We start from the raw sequence: 25,384 nt of genomic DNA, 5'->3' as shown, positions 1-25,384 counted from the left end.
CAACTCACAGGTCTACAAGAACTCAAAACGATCACAGAAAAATTTCTAATATACTTTACAAGGAAAGAAAAAATGAAAATATTATAATGATCAAATTGAAAGATGGTATGCTGGTAGTCAATTGTATCTTTTTCTCCTTGCAATTTTTTGAAGAAATTGAGTCAATACTTCTTGATTCACAAATGTTTTCTCTCTGATTTTTGCGAAAATTTTTTCGTAACTAGAATAAAGAAAAATTTTCGATGAATTTCTACCAGCATATTGTTCGATTTTTTGTTCGTTTCTATATATTTTTTCTTTGGTTTTTTGAAATACCTGTACCGTTTCTTTCTCTTTTCGTTATATTCGTAACATACCTCGTCACTGATGATCAGACTTGGTCTACGTCCCAATTCCTCAGGAGGAATCAGAGAACCACGACGACTGTTTGTCCCACTTCCAGGTGCTAAGGAACCCTTTCTGCTCGCATTCGGTGTCGAATCTTTAATAACTTCGATCTTTGGCGCTTCCGGAGCCTTGATTTCGGGTAGTTTTGGCTGAAAATATAGAAACCATTAATGAAATGGAAACAATAAGAGAAGAGAGATAAAAATCAAAAAATTTTCGGTATTTATTGACCGAGAATTTAGAGAAAAGCGAAAGCGTTAATTAATTTCCATTGAACTGATTGATAAAAAAATATCCATCCAGGAATGCGTTTCGTTTTCTTTTTTTCCAACCACATGCCGATCGAAGCGATAATTTATTTGATTTTTTTCATTTCCTAGCGTTCACTTCGTTAAGATATGCCCTTGATTTTGGTATACAGAAAATTCACTCAAAGTGGCGTAGAAAGAAAAGAAGGGTAAATTGAGCCCTTCCAGTATTTGCGGTAATTACCACGAAATTTATTATTCCTCGGAGTGTCAGGATATTTCGTTGTATTAGAAATTGTTTTATATCGTTGTACCTTTTTATTTAAATACTTTTCTCGTAGTTTTAGTTTCTCTCTCCTTTTTTTTCTCTTTCCTCGGGAGCAACAACTTACTTTTAAGATCCGCGCGGTTGAAGACACAAATATGATCTAAGCTTACAAACCGCGACTAATGTAGACCAAAAATAATCTTGATTTTGACTGGTCCGAAGCCACAACCTTGCTTTAATTTAATAGAACGCAATCAGTCACGTAAGTAGAAACATTAAGGATATCAGAAATAGAAATCATTCCTAGGGTCTATTCATACCTTGCCAACACCGTTTTGGATTTGGATTACTTTCGATAAATATTATGCTAGTTATACCTAAAAGTTATTCATCAGAATCTATGAATCATGCGACTCTGCCTAAGAACTTAATTGAATTTCAATTAGGGAACCGGTATAAATGAACCTCATATATAATCTCATCCGGAATGCAATTCGATTCAGAACAAACCTTTGCAGGATAATTCTCACCGGCAATTAGATAAAAAAAAAGTAATTACATTGAAATAAAAAGGAAGAATTATATTTTCGATTACAACACTGGAGCGTTTTGTGCGGAATTGCAACAAAAAAAAAGAGAAAAAAGCGTTAAAAAGTTATAATTTTTATTTTCAAATTTACCTTGGAATCGAACTTCTGCTCACATCGTTGATCGATTTTTTGAGTACGAAGAAAGCGGAAAGGAAATAACATTTAGATTAATAAAAGGGTCTTCTTCATTCTACGGCAAATAATTTGAAAACTTTGGGGGAAGGGGGGGTCGTAAAATTTTTATTCTTACGATATGAATAAAGTCTGTTAATAAATTTTCTTTTGAAAATTTTGTTACTTATATTTGAACAAGTGCCAAAAATTCTCACTGACCGTAAAGTGAGTATTTGTGACTCAAGGAGGTGACAATTAGTAGGTGAATTTATACGCATTCATTTTTTATATTCAGAGTTTTTGGATAAATGTGTAAATTCAATTATAACTGATTGATTTCATTCGTGATCTATAATTATAATGTATAGATTTTTAAAAGGATATTTTTTCTTTGTGATCGGGAAGATAATTAACTATGAAAATGAAAAGAAAATTCAACTACGGGGTCCACGAGAAACTCGAAAAGGTTTCGTTTTTTTTTTTCTTTTGGGTGACAATGGACGAAAAACGTTACCTGAGTTGTCGGTCTTTCAAGTTTTGTTTTATCGCGAGGTGTGCGATCTCCAAAGTCAAATTCTTGAGGTTTTTCCAGAACAGCTCTCTCGTAGTCAGGAATTTCAGGGAGCTCGTAACTCGAAGCTTTCGATTTTTCTGCTGACTTGACTTTTTTTGCTTCAAGTTTTTCTGGTTTTTCAGCTTTCTGTTGGGACCAAAATGTAAACTCAATTAGTAATTTCTTGAGTCACAGAATTTTCAGTCAAGTTTTCCCACGAAATAAAATATAAAAATAATTTTAATCGAATAATTTTTGAATAGTAAAAAAATATATATAATTTAATCAAATATCGAAAGTATATTGAAAAATAATTCGGTTAATAAATAGAAAACATGAGACGACATATAATAAATTGATTCGAAAAATAAGAATTATAATAATCATAGAAAGAAGAAAATAGTCGAAGAATGAGAAAAAGAAAAAAACCAAGTATAGAAAACTTGAGACACTGCTGTAAAACCATTGAGAAAAGTTTGTTAACAATAATATGAAGTGAGGAAAATTATAACAGATAATAAATGAATTAAAAACATATAATAATTATGGAAAAGAAAATTAATAAATTGCGATGTGAAAATGGAGCAGATAAAACGCATAGAAGATACGGTAGGCTAGACCTATGAAAGAATAACGCTAGAGAATATTAATGATAATTGAAATATCATTATTTGTAGACTTGAAAATTTAGTTAATGCGTTTACACATTTTACACAGTTTGTCGCATTCGAGTGATGACGTTATTAACGTACGCTGTGTAGAGAAATAGATGACAGAGCTGAAGTTTCTTGAGATAGGAAAAAAGTCAATACCATCGTGATTATAATTTCGTTATTAACATTATTATTTACATTCTAGCGAATAGTGAAGATTGAAAGTGCGAAGACTGATAGAGACGTAAGAAAAGATGAGAGAAAATCAGAATATAGAAATCGAATACTGTGTAAATCGAAAAAATGTGTATGCATGTACCTAAGTCAAAAATACTAAAAGAAAAAATAAATAGATAAAAGTTATAAAATATTTCTCATTTACCAAAAATTTCCTAATAACGGCAATGAGAAGACGAGTATTGAAGAAAAAACTCTAATAAAAATGTTGAAAATAATAAAATACAAAATCAAAAATCGGTGCGCTATAAAAAAGCACAAAAACCAAAAACCAGGTAATTGCCCATAGAAAAATGAACAACCAACGTTGTTCAACGAACAAAAAAATGTTGGTAACATGTTTGTTCTGCATGTGGATGTGTAATTTGTTGAAAAAAGACACATAATATTAAAAGAGATTGGCGAAGAACGATTGTTCCAATTAAAGAGATGCCAAAGCACCTTAAGGAAGAATTATGTAAGAATACATATAAATTTAGTTTCAAGACTCTCGACATAAGACCACAGATGAAGAATAGCGAAGGTACAAAATATACCCCTCTGGTACCTTGAGGTCAATCGTTCCCATTTCACCTTGTTCACCTTTCGACGCTTTCTTAACGGGTTTAAGTTGAAAACCTTTGAAGGACTCATTTTTAATCTCCTGTTTTGGTGGTATACGAAATTTCGGTTTCGGTTTAGCTTCAGGCGTCGCTTCTTCTGTCTATATACACATTTTTTGTTTTTATACTTTTTACAAGGTATTTTAGTTTTCTGCGCTTTTTTTTACCGTTGCCTCGCGATAATTCCTCAGCAACACGGTTCATGATATAACATAATCATAAAAAATAATCAATAGGCAAAAATAATATTAATTAAAAATAAAAAAAATATACGAATAATGTTTTTTTCGAATGTATAATTTTGAGTAACAGAAACTATGGCTCACCTTAAGCACAACCTTGTTGAGCGTCTTCTTCTCTTCCACTGCCTGAATAAAAACAGAATACAACAGGGTGAGAAAATGCAAAATTTCGGAAGAAAAAAAATACTGTAATTTGTGTATTCACCTTTTCGGTACCCTTAAAACCGAATTTCTTGGTTTCCTCATCGGTTTTCTGTGAGAATAGAAATAATTCAACGTTAACGATGCGTGGTGCGAGTAGTTTTTTTTTTTCCAGAATATGGCGTATCATTTTTAATAAATGTGAGTAGTGTGTTTGATAGATGTTGTTTTTAGTGTTAAGTGTGCAGGTATGAAATTTAATCGCATGAAGAGTTAGGTGTTTGAAGAGCGAAGAGACGTACGAATATTACCCATCAAAATGCAGGACCAAAAAGGAAGAGAGAAAGAAAAATGAAATTATGCGCTTTTGGAGCTTGCTTTTCGCGATTGTTTAGTGGTTGTACCTTTTCTTCGGGTTTAACATTCAGGGTCGTTTTGGGTTTTGGTTCATCTTTGGGTTCCGCAGGTTTTGTAACACCAAGTGTCGAATTTGATTTGACATCGTCTTTCACCGGCTCCGAAATTTTTTTTCCAGGATTTTCACCCGGTCCAACTTTCGAATCTGACTTTTGCTCCGCCTTTTGGGAGGGTTTAACGTCCGATTTTATCCCCAAAGTTGATTTTGGCTTCTCCTCCTCATCTTTCGGGGACGGTTTTTCGACCGCCTTTGACTTGGGCTCAATTTTGGGCTCAAGCTTTGATTCAGTTTTAGGTGCCACTGTAGAATCAACTTTGGGCTCAACTTTGGGCGCAAGTTTTGATTCAGTTTTGGGTGCCACTTTAGAATCAACTTTGGGCTCGACTTTAGATTCAATTTCGGGTTCAACTTTGGCTTCAGTTTTGCTTGATTTCGCTTTCGGTTCTTCTTTGGGTTTAGTTTTAGTCACAGGGGTAGATTTTGTTTTTGTTTCTTCTTTCGGGGTTGTTTTTACTTCATCGGTATTTTTCTTAACAGGCTCCTCAACCTGAATGTACGAGTTTCATTGTGTTTTGTGTAAAGTGTCGCAATTAAATGTAAGAAAAATTACGTGTAGAATTTTTTCAAAACATGGTAAACTATCCTTCAAGACAATCACGTTCGAAAGTGACCTTATAGAAACGTGATGAGTGAATAAAAAAATACTCTTCGTACATCAAAGACACTCACCTTCAAAGTTACCGATTTTTTGTCAACGGTGGAAGAGCGACGACTCTCAGTTTTCGTCTCTTCCTCTTGCTGATGAATTTGAAACAAAAAATTTAAATTACTCATTTCGATTTTCCATGATATTTTGAGGTAATGCATTTTTTCCCCGTACCTTTTGCGTAGAGAAACGACGTTCTGGCGTCTTGCTTCCATCTCTTATAATCTGGAGAGAGAAAAAAAATTGGATCCCGATTATGAAAATGGAAAGAAAACGAAATTGGATTCTGGAATTAAAACTAATGAACTAGTAACTGACCTCTTCCTCAGTGGTCACAAGAGAACTGCGACGACTTTCTGTACGAAGTTCTTCGACCTAGTGAAAAAAATTAATAAGTAAAATTAATTTGCTTGAAATATTTTTGATGCAGATCATAAAGATGAAGTAATGAAATATGCAGCGATTCCTTTACCCTGCTTATAGACTGTTTTCTAGTGCCAGTGGTAGTTTTTTCTAATTTCGGGGTCGTTTCGCGCGAAGTATCCTTAGAATCGTCTTTCGGCTCCTTCTTTTTAATGACCTTTTTGACCTGTGAAAAATTCAAAGCATTGATACGAATGATTTCTTTTTTTTTTATCGATATTACGATCATTTTTCCAAATAATGAGAGTCCTTCGTACCTTATCCACATCTTTTTTATCTTCAGGAGTTTTCTCTTCAGGTTTTTTCTGCAAATCATAAAATTCAGAAAGGAATTCTCATTACACATACAATAGGTGAATGTACGTATTTTTATGATCTGAAACAATTCTTATTTTTCTCATACCTTAATGACTTTTTTCTCTTCGGTTTTATCAACATTATTAACCTTAGCCTCTTCCTGTACAGGATAATCAAAATGATATTATCGAAAATAATTGTGGTTCAAGAAAATTATAGTTAGAAACTTGGATGAGTTCAGACATCATTCAAAAATCGGTTAGATGTTTATTTTTCCAAACAAACATGATTGTAAAAATCAACAATTTGACAAACACGACTATTCACACGTCACGTTAAATAATATGAGGCAATTTTTCAATGGAAAGAAATAAGAGATAAAAAAAAAACAATAAAAGATAAGAATACAAGTAAAGGAGCAAGATGCAGCTTGAGAACTTTCGCAAAAAAAATTAAGACAGAAAACAACTAAAAGGACGTGCCCCAATTTTTTGTTGTTGTTGTAATAATAAAAGGAGGAATTGGTTTTGGATCGTTATTTGCGATGAATAAATTGTCGTTTGTGTACAGGCTAATAAATAGAATCGGATAAAATAATAACTATGCGATATAACCTGAGAAAAAATGAAATAATAATGTTAATAATAAGCGGTTATTAGCTGAAATACAGAAATTATTAATTGTAGAAGTGCTGCGTGACGTGTGAAAGCGTAGAAAAGCGTAGAGAAGCCTATAGAAAGAGAAAAAGCGTTGTCAATTATTTTTATTGATGTTCAAAACGAAGACAATAATATTCGTATTGTGAACTGAAATAAAAATGCGTGATTAGTTGGTTTAATAAGCCTGATATTTGACGCATAGTAATTGAGAATGATCAAGCGCCGCAATCACGAAAGCCTGCGAGGATAGAAATAAAATATTTGAACAATTAATAATAAAGCTGAATTACGATTAAATTCTTTCATTCGCATAAATATTTCTATAGCATTGTCAGAATCTCAACTGACGTGAAAGATAATGAGGAATAATCAATTATAAATTCAAATTTCAATTCATACACACTTATATGAAAATTCATGATCTACATTGCATGATTTTGAGATTCTTCCAACACTATAAAACTTCATGATCTTAGAAAATAATTGATGAAAAAACAAAGTAATTGTGAAAACTCACCCTGATTTCGAGTTTCTGTAAGAGATAGAAAAAAAAATGAGATTAGAAAATTGTTGGATACGAATAACAAGTTCAATATATCTATGCTTATACCTCCAGTGCGATTTTGGTGAAACGGGTCGCGATACGCGCATACGTCGAAATATTCGAATTTCTCAGTCAACGATGGGGTCCAAGCTTAGCTGGAGTCAGGTAGCCAGCAGGGTAGCACTTTGTTGTGAGACGTCACCTTCAGGGCTGAGCAGAGGTGACGCCCCACAACAAACCACGCGCCCGTGGCTACCTGACTCCATATTCGAATTTTCATTCAACGAGCGAGCCCGAGCTGTGCTGGAGTCAGCGTACCCAGCAGCGTGTAGCGCTTTGTTGTGGGACGTCACCTTCAGGGCTGAGCAGAGGTGACGCCCCACAACAAACCGCGTGCCCGTGGCTACCTGACTCCAGCTAAGCTCGGGTTTGCTGGTGAATTGAGAAATTCGAATATTTCGACCCATGCATGAATTGCGACGAGTCAAAGTGGGGGTCTACGACTAAAACCAATCGATATGTCTTGTAATTTTTCTGCTCCCAACAGCGAATAATTGATGATTACTCGATCGATTGCACGAGTAGATGATTTTGGCTTTCAGATTTGGATTCCTGAGCTGATTATACGTGAGATTACTCTGGAAGAACCAAAAAATAATTCGATTTTTGAGCGAAAAATAAATCATATTTTTTATATGGGTTTCATATGCTTTTCTCACGTATTTTGACGTCAGGAATCCAAATCTCAAAGAAAAATTGATCTATCTCTAAAATTGACCGAGTTATCGCCAATTTTCAGCTTTTTGGGGTCAAAAATAAAAAATTGATTTTATAGTCTATATCAATGTAATTTGAGCTCAGGAATCCGAAAGTGGAAGTCAAATTAATCTATCTCTAAAATTGACCGAGTTATCCCTATTTTTTCGCATTTTTTTGCATAAATTTGAGGATATCTCGAAGGGAAAAAATCGTAGCTCAATTTGGACAACGGATTCGTGTTTCTGAGGTCAAAATACATAAGAAAAGTGCCATACGATCGATTTTGAAAAATAAAAATTTTTGGCCAAAATTTGAAAAAATCGTAAGGGGTACCCCTTGGAAAAATCTCAAATTTTGACCAAAAATTTTTATTTTTTGAAATTGATCGTATGGCACTTTTCCAAAGTATTTTGACCTCAGGAACACGAATCCGTTGTCCAAATTGAGCTACGATTTTTTCCCTTCGAGATATCCTCAAATTTATGCAAAAAAATGCGAAAAAATAGGGATAACTCGGTCAATTTTAGAGATAGATTAATTTGACTTCCACTTTCGGATTCCTGAGCTCAAATTACATTAATATAGACTATAAAATCAATTTTTTATTTTTGACCCCAAAAAGCTGAAAATTGGCGATAACTCGGTCAATTTTAGAGATAGATCAATTTTTCTTTCAGATTTGGATTCCTGACGTCAAAATACGTAAAAAAGCATATTAAACCCAATTAAAAAAATGATTTATTTTTTGCTCAAAAATCGAATTATTTTTTGATTCTTCAAGAGTAATCTCACGTATAATCAGCTCAGGAATCCAAATCTGAAAGCCAAAATCATCTACTCGTGCAATCGATCGAGTAATCATCAATTATTCGCTGTTGGGAGCAGAAAAATTACAAGACATATCGATTGGTTTTAGTCGTAGACCCCCACTTTGACTCGTCGCAATTCATGCATGGGTCGAAATATCCGAATTTCTCAATTCACCAGCAAACCCGAGCTTAGCTGGAGTCAGGTAGCCACGGGCACGCGGTTTGTTGTGGGGCGTCACCTCTGCTCAGCCCTGAAGGTGACGTCCCACAACAAAGCGCTACACGCTGCTGGCTACGCTGACTCCAGCACAGCTCGGGCTCGCTCGTTGAATGAAAATTCGAATATGGAGTCAGGTAGCCAGCAGCGTAGCGCTTTGTTGTGAGACGTCACCTTCGGGGCTGAGCAGAGGTGACGCCCCACAACAAACCGCGTGCCCGTGGCTACCTGACTCCAGCAAAGCTCGGGCTGGCTCGTTGAACAAGAAATAATATTTCGACTGATGTGCGTATCGCAACTCGGTTCACCAGAATGGCACGAAGATAAAATATTGTCTACAATTATTTGCAATGAATTATTTCCAGAACTTCTAATATTTATGAATGAACGACTGTTTACGATTTTCAATGATTGAAAAAACAGAAACAGTCAAAGCGTTAAAGTAAAATGATTAAATGAAATTTCTGGTAATCAAATTCATCTCACTAATCAAACATATAGTAATTTGAAGATATGGACGAATGATTTGAAAATATGTTATGATGTAATGTAATGCATGTGTATAATTTTATGTATGCACATGGAATTTACGTTGACAAACATTGACAAACAACAAAAAAAAATTAACGAATACAATCAAACACAGGATATTGATTGAGACAATTATCACAAATATATTTGAATTAATTGGCGTTCCTACGATGTTTTTTCCTTGTGTATTCTCACGTATTTTAATCCCATAACTCCAAATTTTTTAACGTAAAGATTGATCCAAGTTACCAACGATTTTTCGCTTTTCGGAGCAAAAAAAAATAAGAGATCTCGACTGATTTTAGGCGTACCTCAATTCGGTTGACGGATTCATGTTTCTGACTTAAAAATACATAAGAATATCCTATGAGGCCTTGGATTTTTTCGAATTCGGAGTTAAACATTAAGTAGTTTTGATATTGATCGTATGGCGCCGATTCAACGTAATTTGATCTTAGAAATCTGAATCCGCAAGCCAAATTGATCTATCTCTAAAATTATTCGAATTATTATTTTATTACCTTCTGCAAATCTGCAGGTTTATCGATACCGTTAGGTTTTGAGTCGACGGGCGCGGGTTTATCCTTGAAAGTGAAAATGGAAACAAGGAAAAGATTAGAATGTTTCTTTTTCTTTCAGTTTGGAACGTCCAACGTTAGTAGATTCGAAGCAAAATACCCCATCATGTATAGTGTGTATGATGTAAATAAAAAATGTGATTATCAGTGTATATTGTAGTTATTGTTCGTGTACCTCGACTCGGGTTAGTGTTTCTGATATTGAATCCGAAGGTTCATCTACGATGGGTTCCGCTACGCTGGATTCTACGAAGCTAACTTCAGAGGGCTCATCTTCAGAGTCAGAGCCCAACACTTCTTTGATCTTGACCATCCGTATGAACGCAAAAATTCATCATTCATTATACGTGCATAATGATATAAAAAACGAACAACAAAAAGCAAAAGTATAGAAAAATCAAAAACAATAAACTCACAGTATCAAAGGAGTTTCCATGACCAACAAGATTCACATTGTTAAAACAAATTGACTCGAGATTTTTGTTAGTCAAAACCAATAAGGGATTTTTTTTCTCGGTTTGTGTGTTTTCTTTCGATAACAAAATGCAAATTTTTGAAATAGTTTGCGTGTATCTCACCTTGTCCTCTTTTTTTTCTTCCTTCTTTTCTACCTTCTTTTCGACCTTCTCCAATTCCTCCTTCTTTTTCTTCTCTATCTTCTCTTCTTCCTTCTTCTTCTTCTCCACTTTTTCTTTTTCTTCCTCTTCTTTCTTCTTCTGCATTTGCACCTTCTCTTTTTCCTCCTTCTTCTTTTTTTCCACCTTTTCTTTTTCCTCCTCCTCTTTTTTCTTTTTCTCTTCAACCTTCTCTTCCTCCTCTTCCTCCTCTTCCTCATCTTCCTCTTTCTTCTTTTCTTCCTTCTTCTAGTGATTTTTTGTGTGTGGAAAGGAAAAAAAAATAACAAAACGAAAATCGAATCGCATGCAACATCCAACAAAGGGAATCCGTAAGAGTAAGAAAATAAATAATCAAAAAGGGTTTTCCAAAATTATCGAAACACATCAGACTGGGGGCGGAGCAAAAATTATAAAAAAATAAATAAAAAAAACCTGAGGTAGGTCACACCATGAAATTTGAGTGTATGTGTTTGAAGAGTTCTTGTATAGTACGAGATATGTATGACCATTTTTTTCTTCATGAATTCGATTTAGAATAATGAATGGTTTTGAAAACTTGGCAGCTTACCCTGATGATCAAATCGGCGGTGGTCTCGTCTTTTCCATATTCGTTTGTAACGACCAGTTTGTAGGTTCCCGAATAATCGTTGGTAACGGAACTGATCGTCAGTCTCATTTCAGAACCATTGAAAGATATCCTAACGTCTTTCGACGATTTTATCGTCGTTGAATTCCTGCGAAACGTGATTTTAAAGGAAAAAAAAAATGAAACAAGTTGAAATTTCGGGTAAAGACGAAAGAATTGCAGAAAATTTTTGACAACTTACCTCGTCCAAACGACGTTGACTTTCCTATCTTCTCTCGCCAATTTTGCCATGAATTCGATTGATTTTCCTTCTTCAGTTGTCTGCAAAATCATTATGAAGATAATTCAAGGGCAAATTTATAGATAATGATTTTTTTTTCAACGAAACCTACGATGGATTTCAGTCCTGAGGCGATTTGAGGCCTGTCACCGTCTTCCGGTATTTCCGTGATCTCGACTACTTGTGATGTTGCCTCGCCCTTTTCGTTTCTAGCGACCAATTTATACGTGCCCTTGTCCATGGTCGAAACTTGTTCGATTTCCAATTTGACGGCGAACTCACCCTGTAATTTTTATTTAATTTTTCATCTTTCATTTTTCGACAGAGGAAAAGATGAGAAGTTCTCATATTTAATTTAAATTCTCTGTTCTTCGAGGGAAAATCATGATCAAGATTTTGACGTACCTCCTTGACCTGCTCCACCCGAACTGTATGCCTTGAATCTTCTTTGACCGCCTTCGTTTCTTTGAACCATGTACAATCTGGAGCGAATTTCGAAAGCACGTGACATTCGACAATCACGGTCTTCTTCTTCACTACTTTTATCACTTTGGGTTTCTCCTTTATAACCGGAATTACTGAAAAGGAAAAATACACGATTGTTATTCATTTTCGAATGATTTTTTGATAAGTAAATTGTTCGATGTACCGAAATAATGAAAACTCGCTTATTCGATTTTCAAAAATTGTGACACAGGACTGTAAAAAAACTAAAAGATAAATTCTCATACTTTCGACGTTGAGAGTGAGGTTTGCGTTCAGCTCTCCGAGTGCGTTTTTGATGTTGCATTTATAAAGTCCAGAGTCATCGGGGCCGGGATCGTTAAGGGTGAGTTTTATGTAATAGATATCTTCCTTCTCTTTGGTAATGCTTATCGTAATTTTCGACGATTCCTTGACGACCTTTCCAGCATGTGTCCAAACAATTTCCGGTTTCGGATCCGCTTTGACCCTGAAGTCCATGATGACAAGTTTACCCTGATTTTGCGACTGGATTCTAGGCTTGTCGACAAACGTTGGACCATCTCCCTCGGGCTCCGGTTCAGCTTCGATGTTCAAATTGAGATTAGCGTTGCTCTCCCCATATTCGTTTTTGACGTGACACCTGTACGTGCCACCATCAGGACCCGATGGATCCTGCGGAAATAATTAGTTTTTCACGTTAAAATTGTGAGGAATTTTTAGTTTCATCGAAACAAATCGACTGTAAAATGATAAATAAATAAAAGTATACCAAAGCAAACTTCTTCGACCTCATTTCTCCTTGACTGACCTTAATTTCGAGTGTGAGTTCGTAGACGTCCTCTTCGACGCCGACGCTTTTGATAGTAATTTTTGACGACTCCTTGACGACAGTTTGTCCGCGGAACCATGTGACGTCGGGTTTCGGTTTCGCCTTGCACTTGCATTTCATCGTAATAAGAGTTCCACTCTCGTTTGGAATAATACGCGGCTTCTCGATAAAAGAAGGCGCGAATCCAGCTCCGTCATCTGCACCTTACAAAATTACAGCGTTAAACAACGCCACAAAAAAAAAGGTGCCGGAAAAATAAAATAAATAAATATGAACTGAATTTTTGATGTTTTTTTTTGGTTCCATTCTACGATCACGCAACTTTTCCCCACAACCGACTTGTTCTTCAAAGGTTTTTATTCGGAATTTGGTCAAGTGATACGACGAATTTAATTCAATTTCGTATTTTTAAGTTTTTTTAATGCTCAGTATAAGACAAATTTCAGCTTTGTTGAAGCGTAATTGCGGCACACAAAGCAACAAACAAAGGACTTCACGAATATTATAATATTATGATGTTAAAAGTTAGCCCTATGAAAAAAAATATTGAAAAAAAATCAATGAACAAAATAACTAAACCTACCTAATTGAATGAAATTCAAAATTGCCTCGATATTGAATGATATGTATTTTTTTCATTTATGCTTCCTATCATATGTAAATCCGCATGTGATAATTTTTGTGAAATTTGTTATAGAATAGGTTTTTAGTTTCTCAATTCGGTTTTGTATGTGTTTTTTTTGTTTTAATTCATTTTTTGGTCGTTCCACTTGCCTTGGAAGTTGAGCGAGATGTTGGCGTTACTTTCACCGTAGCTGTTGAACGCGTTGCATCGATAATTTCCTCCGTCAGCTTTAGTTGGATTCGAAATTTCCAATGTTAATAAATAGGTATCCTTGCTAGTCGATTTTCTCAACATCTTCACTCTAGGACTATCCGCTATTGCTTTAGTCCCCTGAAACCACGTGATCTCTGGGACGGGATGTGCTTCCAAAATACATTCCATAATAAGTACATCGCCTTCTTGACGTATCGTTGGCTTTTTCGGAAAACGTGGTGGTTTTCCGTCGGGAATTCTATACACATCGTAGACAATGTTTGTTTGTGTTTTTTCTTTGCTCTTTTCTTTCTTGTTGATTTTTTTTCATCATTATCATTAAACGTAATAATCATCCTTTATCAGGAATTAATTGGTTCTTTTTTTCGTGTTGGAAGTCTAAGATCTTGTAAATTTTTACTGAATTTTGTAAAAAGCAATCTCAGAACTTCTCTGAGTCTTTGAAATCTCAAGAAATTATTGTAAATCTATAACGAAATCTTAGAAATCTTTGGATAACGTGAAAAATCAAAATCCAAGAATGATTTGAAATGTCGTGAGGAAAAATATTTATCCCAATTAAAAAAAAAAACAAATAAATGCCTGATGGATATTTGATGATTTATAATTGATATGCGTACTTCGGTTTATCGCCGCCCTCAAAATTAAGGTTTATCGTAGCAACCCCATTGCCATGTTTGTTTTTAGCGACAGCTTTGTATTCACCACTGTCGGCTTTAGCAACACTGGTTATTTGAAGCCTCGCTAGATGATAAAGTTTCTGGTCCAATTCCAAGGATGTCGTGAATCTTCCACCGTCCTTAACTTCGTCGTTACCGTGAAACCTGCAGTTTCATACATCATTCATCGATGTTTAAAATTCACCATCATCGTCATCATCATCATCGTCATCGTCACCATATTTATATCATTTCTTTTTCATTATTCTTTCAAATTCGAAAGTGGATAAATGTATACATATTTTTTAATTATAATCAGATAATGAATTATCTTCATAATTTTTATACTGTAATCTGTTTCATGCTGTTCTTTTTGATTTTTACTTTCCACGGAATCTTAAAGGCATGCTTCACATTTATAATGGTCTTACCACTTGACGGTTGGTTTTGGATCGCCAACTAAACGACATTCGAAAGTAATAGTGTTGCCATCGTCTGATTGTCTGATGACAGGCCGCTCGGTGAAGGTTGGTTTGATTCCGTCGTCTGGGACGGGGGCCTCGTCGCCTATATTACACGTATTGGGTGGTACAATTTTACAGATTTACAAAAACAATAACCGGAAAAAAAGAGATAAATAAAATACATGAGAAGAAATAAATTCATCACTTATCCTCTCGCTGAGGAATAACATATTTACACATTCCCGAACTTTTTGTTAGCCTAATTACCTGATTAGGTATGAGATATTACACACATCATCGCAACATATCATGGAACACGATTCCAAAAGAAAATAAAAAAAATGGATAAATAATAGGAACGATGCGAATGAGTCGTGCGATAAGTCTTGACTTTTTTGTACCTCCTTCGTTCTCTATCGACTGTTTTATGGTCTTCTCTACAACGCAGGTTATTTAATATACATATGTGCGATTGTATAGTAAATAAAAATTGATAATTATCACATGGATCGCATGAAAAATGTTTCACGCAGACTTTACATGCTTGTTCGAGCGTATTTTTTCGTTCAACTGTTGGAAAATGTTCGTTATAAAATTCTAGACATATAACATCGTTAGAAAAATTATTTGTCACATTGTTATTTGGAATTATGAATAAACGAGTATAATAGACAACAATCATAATATTGTTTTTGGTAATCTAATTAGTTCTGTTGCTACCGTTAAATAATCTTGTTACTCTAATTACAATCATGTGTTACGATAATTATTGTGTCTGTTGTTGTTATTAATAAATAATCAGATGAGTGATCCATGAAATGTTGTGCGTGTGATCGAGTGTTCGTTGAAACAACTATTGTAAGATGTATACGTTGTAACTATAATTGAAAGTAATCTCTGATAATCAGATATCTACGAAGAATTTAGCAGTATCGAACGGTTTTCTTTTTTAAAACTTTGTACGAGTGCAGTAGTGTGTATAAATATCAAATAGGTATGTGTGTAACATATTTGATATTGAATTATTAATAATTAATAAAAATATGATTACACAGATTAAATAAGTAAGATAATTTTAATGTAAAATTTAGTAAGTATAGCGCGCGCAGCGACAATTTTAATTAGTAACACAAACTATATTATACATTAAAGAACTCGTAAGTACGTTAATTCATCGTTTTTTTTTTCTTTTATTTTCTGTTGTTACGAAAAATAAAAGAAATTTTTGAATAAATATTCATGAAACCCTATATAATTATTGAGATTATTTTAAATATTTAATTTAATCAAATAACACGCATCACTGTTGATTAATGAAATATAGTTGAGGTGTTACTATGAATTATAGTGATAGAAGAAAAAATTGAGAAAAAAAATGCAAAAAAAAACTATCGCTATGTTAATTATTTAAAAATGCATATTCCCCATTACTGTGGATTAAATTTATCTGACAGATTTGGAAAATCAAATTGTTAAAAAACTTTGCTGCTGCTGATGTTTTTATACTGATTCGTCCCTGAAGTATTTTCATTCGTTTAAATATATTACTTTTTTTTGTTATCTTTTATTGGTTTTGCTAATATTTTTTCTCCCCAATACTTACTGTCAAAATTCAGTGAAATCGTGGCATTGGACTCGCCCAACTCGTTCTTTGCATTGACTTTGTATTTTCCAGCATCCTCAACAGTCACGTTTTTGATTTCTAACGTAGCAAAATACGAGTGGCCATCCTTATCCACCGTTAACTGTGAATGTGCGAAAAAAATAGTTTCAAATTCATTCGTTGTTTGTGGTAAAACTAATAAATAAAACTATCCGGTATAAATAATGAGGAAAATAACAATTAGAGTCCGTACTTTATGACGCGGGGAATCCTTGACCAAATTTCCATTATGGGACCAAGAAACTTTAGGGGTCGGGTCAGCGGTTATACGACATTCAAATAGTAATCGTTTTCCATCTTCTTCTTGTCTGATCGCCGGTTTTTTTGCAAATGTCGGTGCAATCCCATCGATTTGTCTGTGAAAACATTAACGACATAAATTATCATCGGATCTATTTCGTTTCGTTTCTTTTATTTATTGTAGTAATTTTTTTCATCCAAATTCTAATCAAGAAAACATAGTTTTCCCTCGATCGAAATCTGGTACATATGAAAGTGAGGAAAGAAAAGAAAATGAAAAACAAAAAAATTCTCTCAACTGTGCAGAAGTTTGTTGAATAATCTGATGCAATTCTAGATCTATACGTACACGTAAGATTTACAACACCGATCTTATATATGTATACAGTACGAAAGATCGTTGACTCATTGTTCTAAAATTAATAAAACTTTCGTACATCGTTCGACATGATGTTCAAAAATAGTTGGCTGATACATAATAGCTGTAGAATTGTTTCGACTCTGTATATTGTGCCAAATTGCTTATAACATACGTGAAGCATACGTATAACATGCTATATCTCAAGTATTTAAGTAACGTCATATATATTCTATAGTACGTAAGAAAACCGAAATTCAATTTCGCTGAACTATTCGCGACACGAGTCAGAGGATTTTATTCAAAGAATTCACATGTGCAGTTTTTGGCAGAAGAAATGAAATGAGAGACTGAAAAAATAACAAAAAAAGTTACCCAACTATCGCGGTGAACTGAAGAAATGAGAACAATCAAAAAATAATAGCAAAAATATAAAGAATCAAAAATGCTCGACCCGAATCGACGATGATGATAATGATAATGACAACTGTAACGATGACGAGCTACAAAGTGCAAAACGAGGATCTGTGCTGCTGTGCCGAATGCATTTGATCATCCAGTTTAGAGTCGTTGGATGCGGAGCAATGGTCGAGATTCCTATATACTAAGTTTAGAGAACTAGGCTACGTCAGCAGCTGTCCGACATAGGATGGCTAAATTATTTTTTTTTCTCATTTTTGGTATTTCATTCTCTTTCTATTTTTCATTGATTTTTATTCTGCTTTCTACGCGTAACCAACAACAAAAACGGTGCGCTTCTTCGTTCGAATCACGGTATGATTTTTACGCTTTTCGATCAGCACACGTTATAGATATAATATTTCAAAAACTTCACGCTGATAAAAATAAACTCAAGAAATTCCCCCTCTCTTCCTTTTTCTACAGATGCTACCGATTGCTAGCCAAAAACTCATTTCCGTATCGGCAATTAGGTATATCACCTTCTTGACGGGGAATCCCTCGAATGACAACGCACCGCGTGGTGCATTCCTACCAAAAAAAAAACTATTTTTTCTCTTCCATTTTCTTTCAAATACTTTTTTTTCACGCATCAAAATGAACCAGATTTCGTATGTGCTGATTGTTTTAATTTAATCTTACTTTATTCTTTTTTTTTCGGGCTCAAGAAACGAGCTCTCGTTGAAACAAGATACATTAATTCGTTTGATTATTTATAATTACCTTTGTCCGGTTCACTCGAAATTTTATTGGAAGAAAAAAGAAATTCACGAATAAAAAATCAAAAACAACAAATATCATTCCATTACGGATGATTAAGTAAATTAAGTTTGATTAAATCAAATCCAAGACAAACCGTAGAAAACTAACAACAGTTAAGATTAGTATCATTAAGGAACGACAATCAGCACAAAACACACCAATTACTGTGAGGTATTTTAATGAGTAACGGGCGCCAAGCTTATTCTGCACGCGGTTATATGATATGATGATCGATATAGATTTATTGTTAGAGAATGATGAACGAATGAAATTAAAAAAATTCAGGAAATCAAACCGTTAAATCGCTCGAAATTATAAGTGGGAAATGATAATGGAGAAAAAAAGGAACTTAGACAACCAAAAAAAGAAATAATTACATCGATTAAAGTTCAATTAGTAATTGAATATGATCGAATATAGGTAGTAGTGTAAATGATTATGATTCTTTATATTCATCGTTATTGAAATGATTTGATTGGGTAAATTGTGAATTTATAATATGTACATGATTAAATATTGATTAAATAAAATGGACATTTACGATCGAAAACAAAACTCCCACAAATGGTATTTGTTTTTGGATTATTCGTTTTATTTGATATTGATAATTATGTTTTATTTTTTTCAACTTTTGTTCTTTCTCAACCCGAAATACACGCAAACTCACCGCGATTTTTCTTGCTCGGCCGCTAAAATCATAAATTGGAAAGAAAAAAATGATGAATAATGCGTGCATGGGGTGAAGATAATTCTATGTTTACGTAGTACGAGTATGTCAAGTGTAATCACGAGATAACGTGAATTTTGCGAAGAGAAAAAAAAAAATAAATAAAATGGTCTTTCGTATCTGACAACGAAACTGAATTAACTAAATAAATAAGTGATAAAATATGAAGAAAAAAAAAATAGATGGCAAAGGAATAAATTAGTTTCTTTCATCGCAAGGTGTGAACAATAAATATAAAAAGGTAGAATGAAAAAAAAAGAAATAAAAATGGGAGAAATGAAAAAAAAACGATCAAGCGAGAGCCTTCAGGAGCCAACATTCAATTAAACATTTTCAATATTTCATATTTCGCTTGCTTTCAATCATATCATTTTTTCTATCATCACTGTTATATGCGACTTACTTCTCCCTAGGCTCATCGACAGCTGTAAAAATATAATAATAATGATAGTCAAATAGTAATTACAAAAAGTGAGAAAAAAGTAGTTGTTCGTAAAGGGTATTTTTGACTGAATCTTTGCCATCGTATGTAATGGTTTGTTTTTTTCGTTTCCGAAATGACGTGGTTGAAAAAAAAAACTATTTCTTTAAAAACTTACGGCTGAAGTTCAAATTAATCGAGGCAGCGACTTCACCCATCTTGTTCTTAGCCTTGACCTTATAAAGGCCGGCGTCAGTCTCGATGACGTCGTCTAGTTCGAGTACAACGAGGAATTTGTTTGTCCCGATGCTTTGAATTTTGAAATTTGTCCTAGCATCCTCGTTTAACTGAGTCTCGCCACGAAACCAGGATATCTCAGGCTTTGGAGAACTGACCAATTGACACTCGAATATCAATCTGTTACCCTCATCCTCCTGTCGCAATTGTGGCTTCTGCGTAAAGCTGGGGGCAAAATCTTCGGCGACCCCCATTTTTTTGCCGGTGGGTCGCCTGCGGGGACCCGATGATTATTCAACAATGCTCAATTCGAGAGGAAAGAAGAATATGCATACTTTTAAAGTCGGGGGTGAATCGCTACGAATAAATTTCCCACGTTGAAATCAGTGGACGGCAATGCGGGTTGCCGATACGTAGGCGCGGCTGCGGACCAACAACTCGCGAGACTGCCCACCGGTTTTAACGTGGAAATACGACACGGGAATTCGTGGATTATTCGCCTATTTCGCTGATCGAAAATAATTGAAAGATTCCCGTAACGATAATCCGGTAGTTGAACGATATACTCACGGCTAACTCCTGTTCCTTCCTTCACCAATTAACGTGAACCGGCACCATCTACTTTGCGTAATTTTTCACCAATAAAATATCTGAAACATGTAAAGAAAATAAAATTAAAGGAAAATCTAACGACGTTCTGAGGAGTTTAGCTACCGAATCCAGTTGAAAAACTTATTGCGATCTAGAGAACTGTAGAGCTACGTTATATTTTCGACGTATAAAGGGAGGAGCCGGGGGAGTTGTAATTATTGATTGCCAGTGATTAATATCATTGCGAAATGGTCTCGTTAAATTCTCTGTACTACAGCGAGTTTAACATTGGATTTGTTTCGCAAGTCAATTTATACACGTGTAATTAATGTCCTCACCCGACTAGGGTTCCGCTTAATTAATTACCCACTAATTAACAACCCCGATGTTTTATGCCGGATTATGCCAAAATTAGGTTCAACGGTCCGATACCTGCGTTACACGACGTCATTTTTTACAGACGAATTGCGAAAAATTCAAGAATATCGAGAAAAGAAAACAAGCGGCAGTTTGCTAGAATTTCCCAAGTCTAGTTCGACGAAATTAGAACATGAGTGGCCTCTTTCTAGCTCGATTTTGCTAGAATTCCTCGCTCGCTGTTCTGCACTGCGGAATAAAACCGGCAGACTTGGGAAACTTTAGCTGCAAGTTTATTCCTCGTCTTTATACAAATGCGTCTGATAGCCTCTTTTACTTTGACGTATCACAGAACAGGTGTTACCCCGAGTACCGGGACTGTAATGATTTCCTCAACCCAAAATCACGCACAGTCGACTGGCTGAATTCAAATAATTCTTCCATCTCGGCAGATGGAAGGTAAAAAAATGAAGAGATAGAGCGACATTAAAAATACAAATGAAATATAAACACAGCTCTTCAGGTTCTAACGACGTATAAATTACAACGACGATTTTGTTTCTGACTCATAATATCGTCCTATTTATAAAATAATTGTATTTTGGGCTTTGAACTGCAGGGAATTTTTGGCTTCGATAATAATCGATGAAAATACACGCCTAGGTATAGACAAAAGTTGGATGGGAGTGCTTAATAGTTTTGAGTAAACAAATGTTGTCTAGATATAATAATAGGTAGTTTTCTAGTGTCGTTCTTTCTGACCTAGAGAGTTATAATTACTCTTCCCATGAATGATGCATTTAGAAATAACACCCGCGTTATTTATATTATTAGGAAATGAGTCAAAGGAATCAGCAGACCATGAGTGAGCGCGAGCTGCCCTCGTACGTAATTATTGTACGTAACAAGAAAAAAAAAACAACAATTAAGAGCAAAGGTGGGAAAAAGGAGGCCAAATTTTCAAATGCGGGATCCTGGATAACTGGACATTGATAATAAAAAGAAAAACCCTTTGAACGATGAAAGAAAATAATTAACGAATAAAAGTTTCAAAATTTTCCCTGCAGTTTTTTGTATAGGTATAACGTTGGTATAATAAAATCCTGCGGTGTAACATTATAATATACGCAGAGAAGAAGAGAAAAAAAAGATGTTACGAATCGTTATATGGCATGCAGATATTTTTATAACATTCGCAAGATCGAGGAACGTTTATATTATATTTCAACGAAATTTTTCGGGCGGGGTTTAAAATATCGTACGACCACCACCTACGCGTTGCGCGCGTTTTTCTTCACAATTCGTTCGTATTTTACTCGTCGTACAAATTTTGCGGTCGATGTGATATTTGAAACGAAGTAGGAGAAAAGTTTTTCTTTGCAATTTCTTAATTTTCATGCGCTGCGATATATATTTTTTCTTTCTCTTTTTTTTCTACGGCATGATTGTACATCATGATTTCGGTAAGGGGCGCAATTATGCGTGGAAAATAGACGGATGAACGGATAGAAAAATAGATAAATGGTGGGAAAAGCGCAGAATCGTCTGCTTTAAGAATTCTCTATATAAACTAAACTATATACAGTTCGTTTTACCTCCACTCCTGCTCACGTTACGAACTCTAAAAATAATCCAACATCGAGCCTAGATACCTAGACCAGTCTACGAATAGTTTTTCACTGGGTATCTGTCGATCGGACAAAATTTTATATAGGTATAACACTTATAATAATTCTACGTGTACGATTGTCTCTCTGTATAATAATTTTCGACCCTCATTGTCGTGAAATTATGAGTCATACGCAAGAAAATCAATTATAATATTTCATCCTGATGAAAATCGACGCCATCGATATCGATTTCGAAATAATTCAGAGGCTCGGTCGAATATTCAAATTCCATTAAAAATTTCAATTCGACTTGGAGAAAATTAATCGCAATTGAAGAGAAATAATTAAAGAACGAAAACTACATTTACATTAATTCTACGGAAGAGGATGAACTAGCAAAAATTGCCAGTCTATTTTTCAAAAATGTGTACCGATATTTCGTACTATGTGCAGTGCTCCGCACTTTATTTTTTCAAACGATACGTGATTTATGCTATTTGCATTTCTTTTATTTTCCAATTTTTTCCCTATAGTATCCCGATATACTTAAATTGAAGTGTCCATTATTCACGATGGTCAAGGTCACCGTGAAATGGACCAAATATATGTAGTCGTGCAAAAAATTACAGTTACGATGATAATAATATGAAAGAATATTAGAATTACGATGATATATTTGTAATAAATTCCCACGGACGCTGATAAGTAAAATTCGTAAGAAGAGAAACCAAAGAAAAAATCGGTATCGTACCAAAAAAAAAAATGTAATTATTGATTATTGAGACACAAATTTTTGATGATTATTTTTTCCTATTTCTTTTTCATCTCGCATGACGTAAATTAATCCGTCCACATGATATAAATACATGATATGATCGCCTATACTTTGCAGACATCACATGTGTGTCATCACTTTTGTTGGTTTTTAGTTTGATTTTTTATAAATTCTTTTCGAAACGGGTATAAGTCGTATCGGTAACTTACTTGAAAACTTCAGTCTTTCCTGAATTAACGGCGTGATTGCACTAAAAAAAAATAAATGAAAATTATAATTCAAATGCTAACACATTGAAAAGAAAAAAAAAAAAAAAGGAAGAAGTTAAGTGAATTAAAATGAACGTTTTGATTATAATTTATTTTAGAATCCTTGAACGACGAATGGGTAATTTTTTATTCATCTTCATGTCCCTGCGGTATAATAGCAGTGCAGATGCGGGGTGACACTTTTTCATAAAAAAAAATTTTTCGTTTTCTTTGCTGTCGATTATTAATTCGATGAATTAGTTTTTCTTTCTCTTTCTTACTATACTTTGAAAAATATGAAGAACAAAAAATCACCAATCCCTCGTACGGATGATTAATTTACTGTAGATTTGTTTATTGAAATGTTCATTTATCGTTATATAATTATATATCCGGTGGGAATTATTTATATCATTACCGTTTGACACTGAAAAGAAATTTTTTTTTCGTTTTGTTTCTTGCTTCTCGATGGGTAAATAGGATATTTTAAACAACACCGTATTTTTTTTCCTTTCTTCTTGTATTAGATTTGCCAACCAACAGCCCGATTCGATTTGATTATTTTTTTCTTCCTTGGTTTCTCTTCTTTCTTATTTTTTTCTTTCTTATTTTCTTGTACCGACTTTTGCAACGCTTATCATTTGAATCGTAGTATTTTAATTATAAAATGTCGTTGTTCGCCTCGTTTGAAATTGCCCGTCGTCCCAATCGCTGGGGCCCCGCGCACGAACTAACCAAACTAAATCTATTTCTTGACGGTCGGTTCTCGCCCGCAAACCGCCCCCGCGAACGTCCCCTACCTTTTCTACCTTTTCATTCCACATCCCCTCTTCTACTTTTAGATAATTTTCAGCATCGCAGCATCTCGTACCTATACTACCGAGAAAACGAAGGAGGCGAAGACTACGACGATGCGATCACGTCGTCGACGTCGTCCTCGAGCTTCGTCGAGACGAGAAAAATCAAACCACGCGCGCAACGTTTTCGCCTTGTTATTCTTACGTTTTTTTTTTTTGCTGCTCAAAAACAACTCAGGAGATCGGTATGCAGTTTGTTTTTCTCTTCCATTTTTCTCGCCGGACGCCTCTCGTCATGTCATGTCGCGATACGTCGTGTCGCGTGTCCAATTGTCACGTCTCGTCGCGGCTCCTTTTTCTTCGTCGCTCCTCGTATTCTGGAAACGAATCAAAAACGAATTATTATCAAGGAAACAATAATTCGGATTCATTGTTATTCACCTTGATTGAGAAGAAGGAGAAAAGCGAAGAGGAATTTTCTCTTCGTTCCACGTCCTCTGGATAAGTTTCGATTACGTAAGACGGAAGCTATAGGTAACCGGGAGGGTTGCGGGAATCCTTTCCCAATTCTTATCCCAGTAATTAAACCAGCGACGTTGTTGCTCGGGTTGCTCAATATCGTAAAAAACACGGCCACGTAGGTCACGTACGTGACCGGAACGCCATGACATTAGCCGGTCAATTGGCAGTGATCAATAGGTAGAATTTGGGTGGCAGCGTTCTAATTCCGGGGAAGGAAAAAGAAGGGGCGCAAAAAACTAGGGAGGAAAAATGAAAGTTGCAAATAAGCGATCTAAAAAAGATCACGATTCCAATGATATAAAGTAATATCGAGGGATGAAATGTAAATTAGAATAAAGTAACTCTATACGAATGACTCATGATTCTTGCAATCCTACCGATATCTGTATCGGACATTAATCTAAAAATTGATCTCTTAACTCCTCGTGCTCTTATAAATTCAAGTGCCAACTTTTTAATAGTCATCAGCTGTGCGGGCCACGTATCTTCGGCAATGACAAGCGATCAATTTAAATCTGTTAACAAATATACTCTACGGATACAGGTATAAAAACTATTACATTTTGTTCCTTGTTCATATACATTACGTTATAAAAATTATCGAACACTAGCGGGGTAGGGGTTGTTAGTCATCGTGACGAGATGTTTGAAACTTCGTAAGTCATCAACCGGACGTGCCAGGAATAGTTCAACTTATGAATTTGTTCCTTCGAATTTCATAGAGCATTTCATACGGTAGGTATTCAATGTTCGCACCGAGACGATAATGTGAGATAAAAAAAAATGTACCAAACGCGAAAGTCAAATCTACGGGGGGGTTCGTATTTCGAAAAATGCCAAAGATTTTATTTGAAACGCTGTCGTCGAGTGGGGGGTAAGTTTTCTTCTCCGATCGATCGATTA

General features: G+C 34.8%; 1 protein-coding gene across 23 annotated transcripts in view; it reads right to left on the bottom strand.

The window, feature by feature from the left end:
• LOC105687271 (twitchin) overlaps window positions 1-23,920 on the bottom strand; it is a 63,765-nt gene extending 39,845 nt beyond the window's left edge. For 5 of the 23 annotated variants that reach the window (XM_048655698.1, XM_048655702.1, XM_048655705.1 and 2 more), the window contains exons 1-33: window positions 23,581-23,920; window positions 23,124-23,164; window positions 20,152-20,231; window positions 19,523-19,854; window positions 19,327-19,348; window positions 16,571-16,733; window positions 16,318-16,459; window positions 14,682-14,817; window positions 14,212-14,415; window positions 13,528-13,829; window positions 12,733-12,950; window positions 12,191-12,596; window positions 11,865-12,037; window positions 11,572-11,742; window positions 11,421-11,500; window positions 11,162-11,327; window positions 10,555-10,839; window positions 10,152-10,280; window positions 9,920-9,982; window positions 7,056-7,070; window positions 5,986-6,039; window positions 5,840-5,887; window positions 5,632-5,748; window positions 5,478-5,534; window positions 5,334-5,384; window positions 5,183-5,251; window positions 4,440-5,000; window positions 4,100-4,147; window positions 3,979-4,020; window positions 3,598-3,753; window positions 2,122-2,307; window positions 1,584-1,598; window positions 357-536 (exon numbers count right to left, since the gene is read on the bottom strand). In XM_048655698.1, coding sequence (XP_048511655.1) covers window positions 357-536; window positions 1,584-1,598; window positions 2,122-2,307; window positions 3,598-3,753; window positions 3,979-4,020; window positions 4,100-4,147; window positions 4,440-5,000; window positions 5,183-5,251; window positions 5,334-5,384; window positions 5,478-5,534; window positions 5,632-5,748; window positions 5,840-5,887; window positions 5,986-6,039; window positions 7,056-7,070; window positions 9,920-9,982; window positions 10,152-10,280; window positions 10,555-10,839; window positions 11,162-11,327; window positions 11,421-11,500; window positions 11,572-11,742; window positions 11,865-12,037; window positions 12,191-12,596; window positions 12,733-12,950; window positions 13,528-13,829; window positions 14,212-14,415; window positions 14,682-14,817; window positions 16,318-16,459; window positions 16,571-16,733; window positions 19,327-19,348; window positions 19,523-19,835 — 4,572 coding nt within the window. In that variant the 5' untranslated portion in view covers window positions 19,836-19,854; window positions 20,152-20,231; window positions 23,124-23,164; window positions 23,581-23,920. Of the gene's footprint in view, window positions 1-356; window positions 537-1,583; window positions 1,599-2,121; window positions 2,308-3,597; window positions 3,754-3,978; window positions 4,021-4,099; window positions 4,148-4,439; window positions 5,001-5,182; window positions 5,252-5,333; window positions 5,385-5,477; window positions 5,535-5,631; window positions 5,749-5,839; window positions 5,888-5,985; window positions 6,040-7,055; window positions 7,071-9,919; window positions 9,983-10,151; window positions 10,281-10,554; window positions 10,840-11,161; window positions 11,328-11,420; window positions 11,501-11,571; window positions 11,743-11,864; window positions 12,038-12,190; window positions 12,597-12,732; window positions 12,957-13,527; window positions 13,830-14,211; window positions 14,416-14,681; window positions 14,818-16,317; window positions 16,460-16,570; window positions 16,734-18,863; window positions 18,886-19,326; window positions 19,349-19,522; window positions 19,855-20,151; window positions 20,232-23,123; window positions 23,165-23,580 lie in introns of all 23 variants that reach the window. The other 18 variants (XM_048655699.1, XM_048655719.1, XM_048655707.1 and 15 more) reach the window with 15 other exon arrangements.
• Window positions 23,921-25,384: the final 1,464 nt, after the last annotated feature.

The sequence above is a fragment of the Athalia rosae genome, chromosome 5, assembly GCF_917208135.1.
Source record: "Athalia rosae chromosome 5, iyAthRosa1.1, whole genome shotgun sequence".
Lineage (NCBI taxonomy): Eukaryota > Metazoa > Arthropoda > Insecta > Hymenoptera > Athaliidae > Athalia > Athalia rosae.
This window is presented reverse-complemented; position numbering and strand designations above follow the sequence as displayed.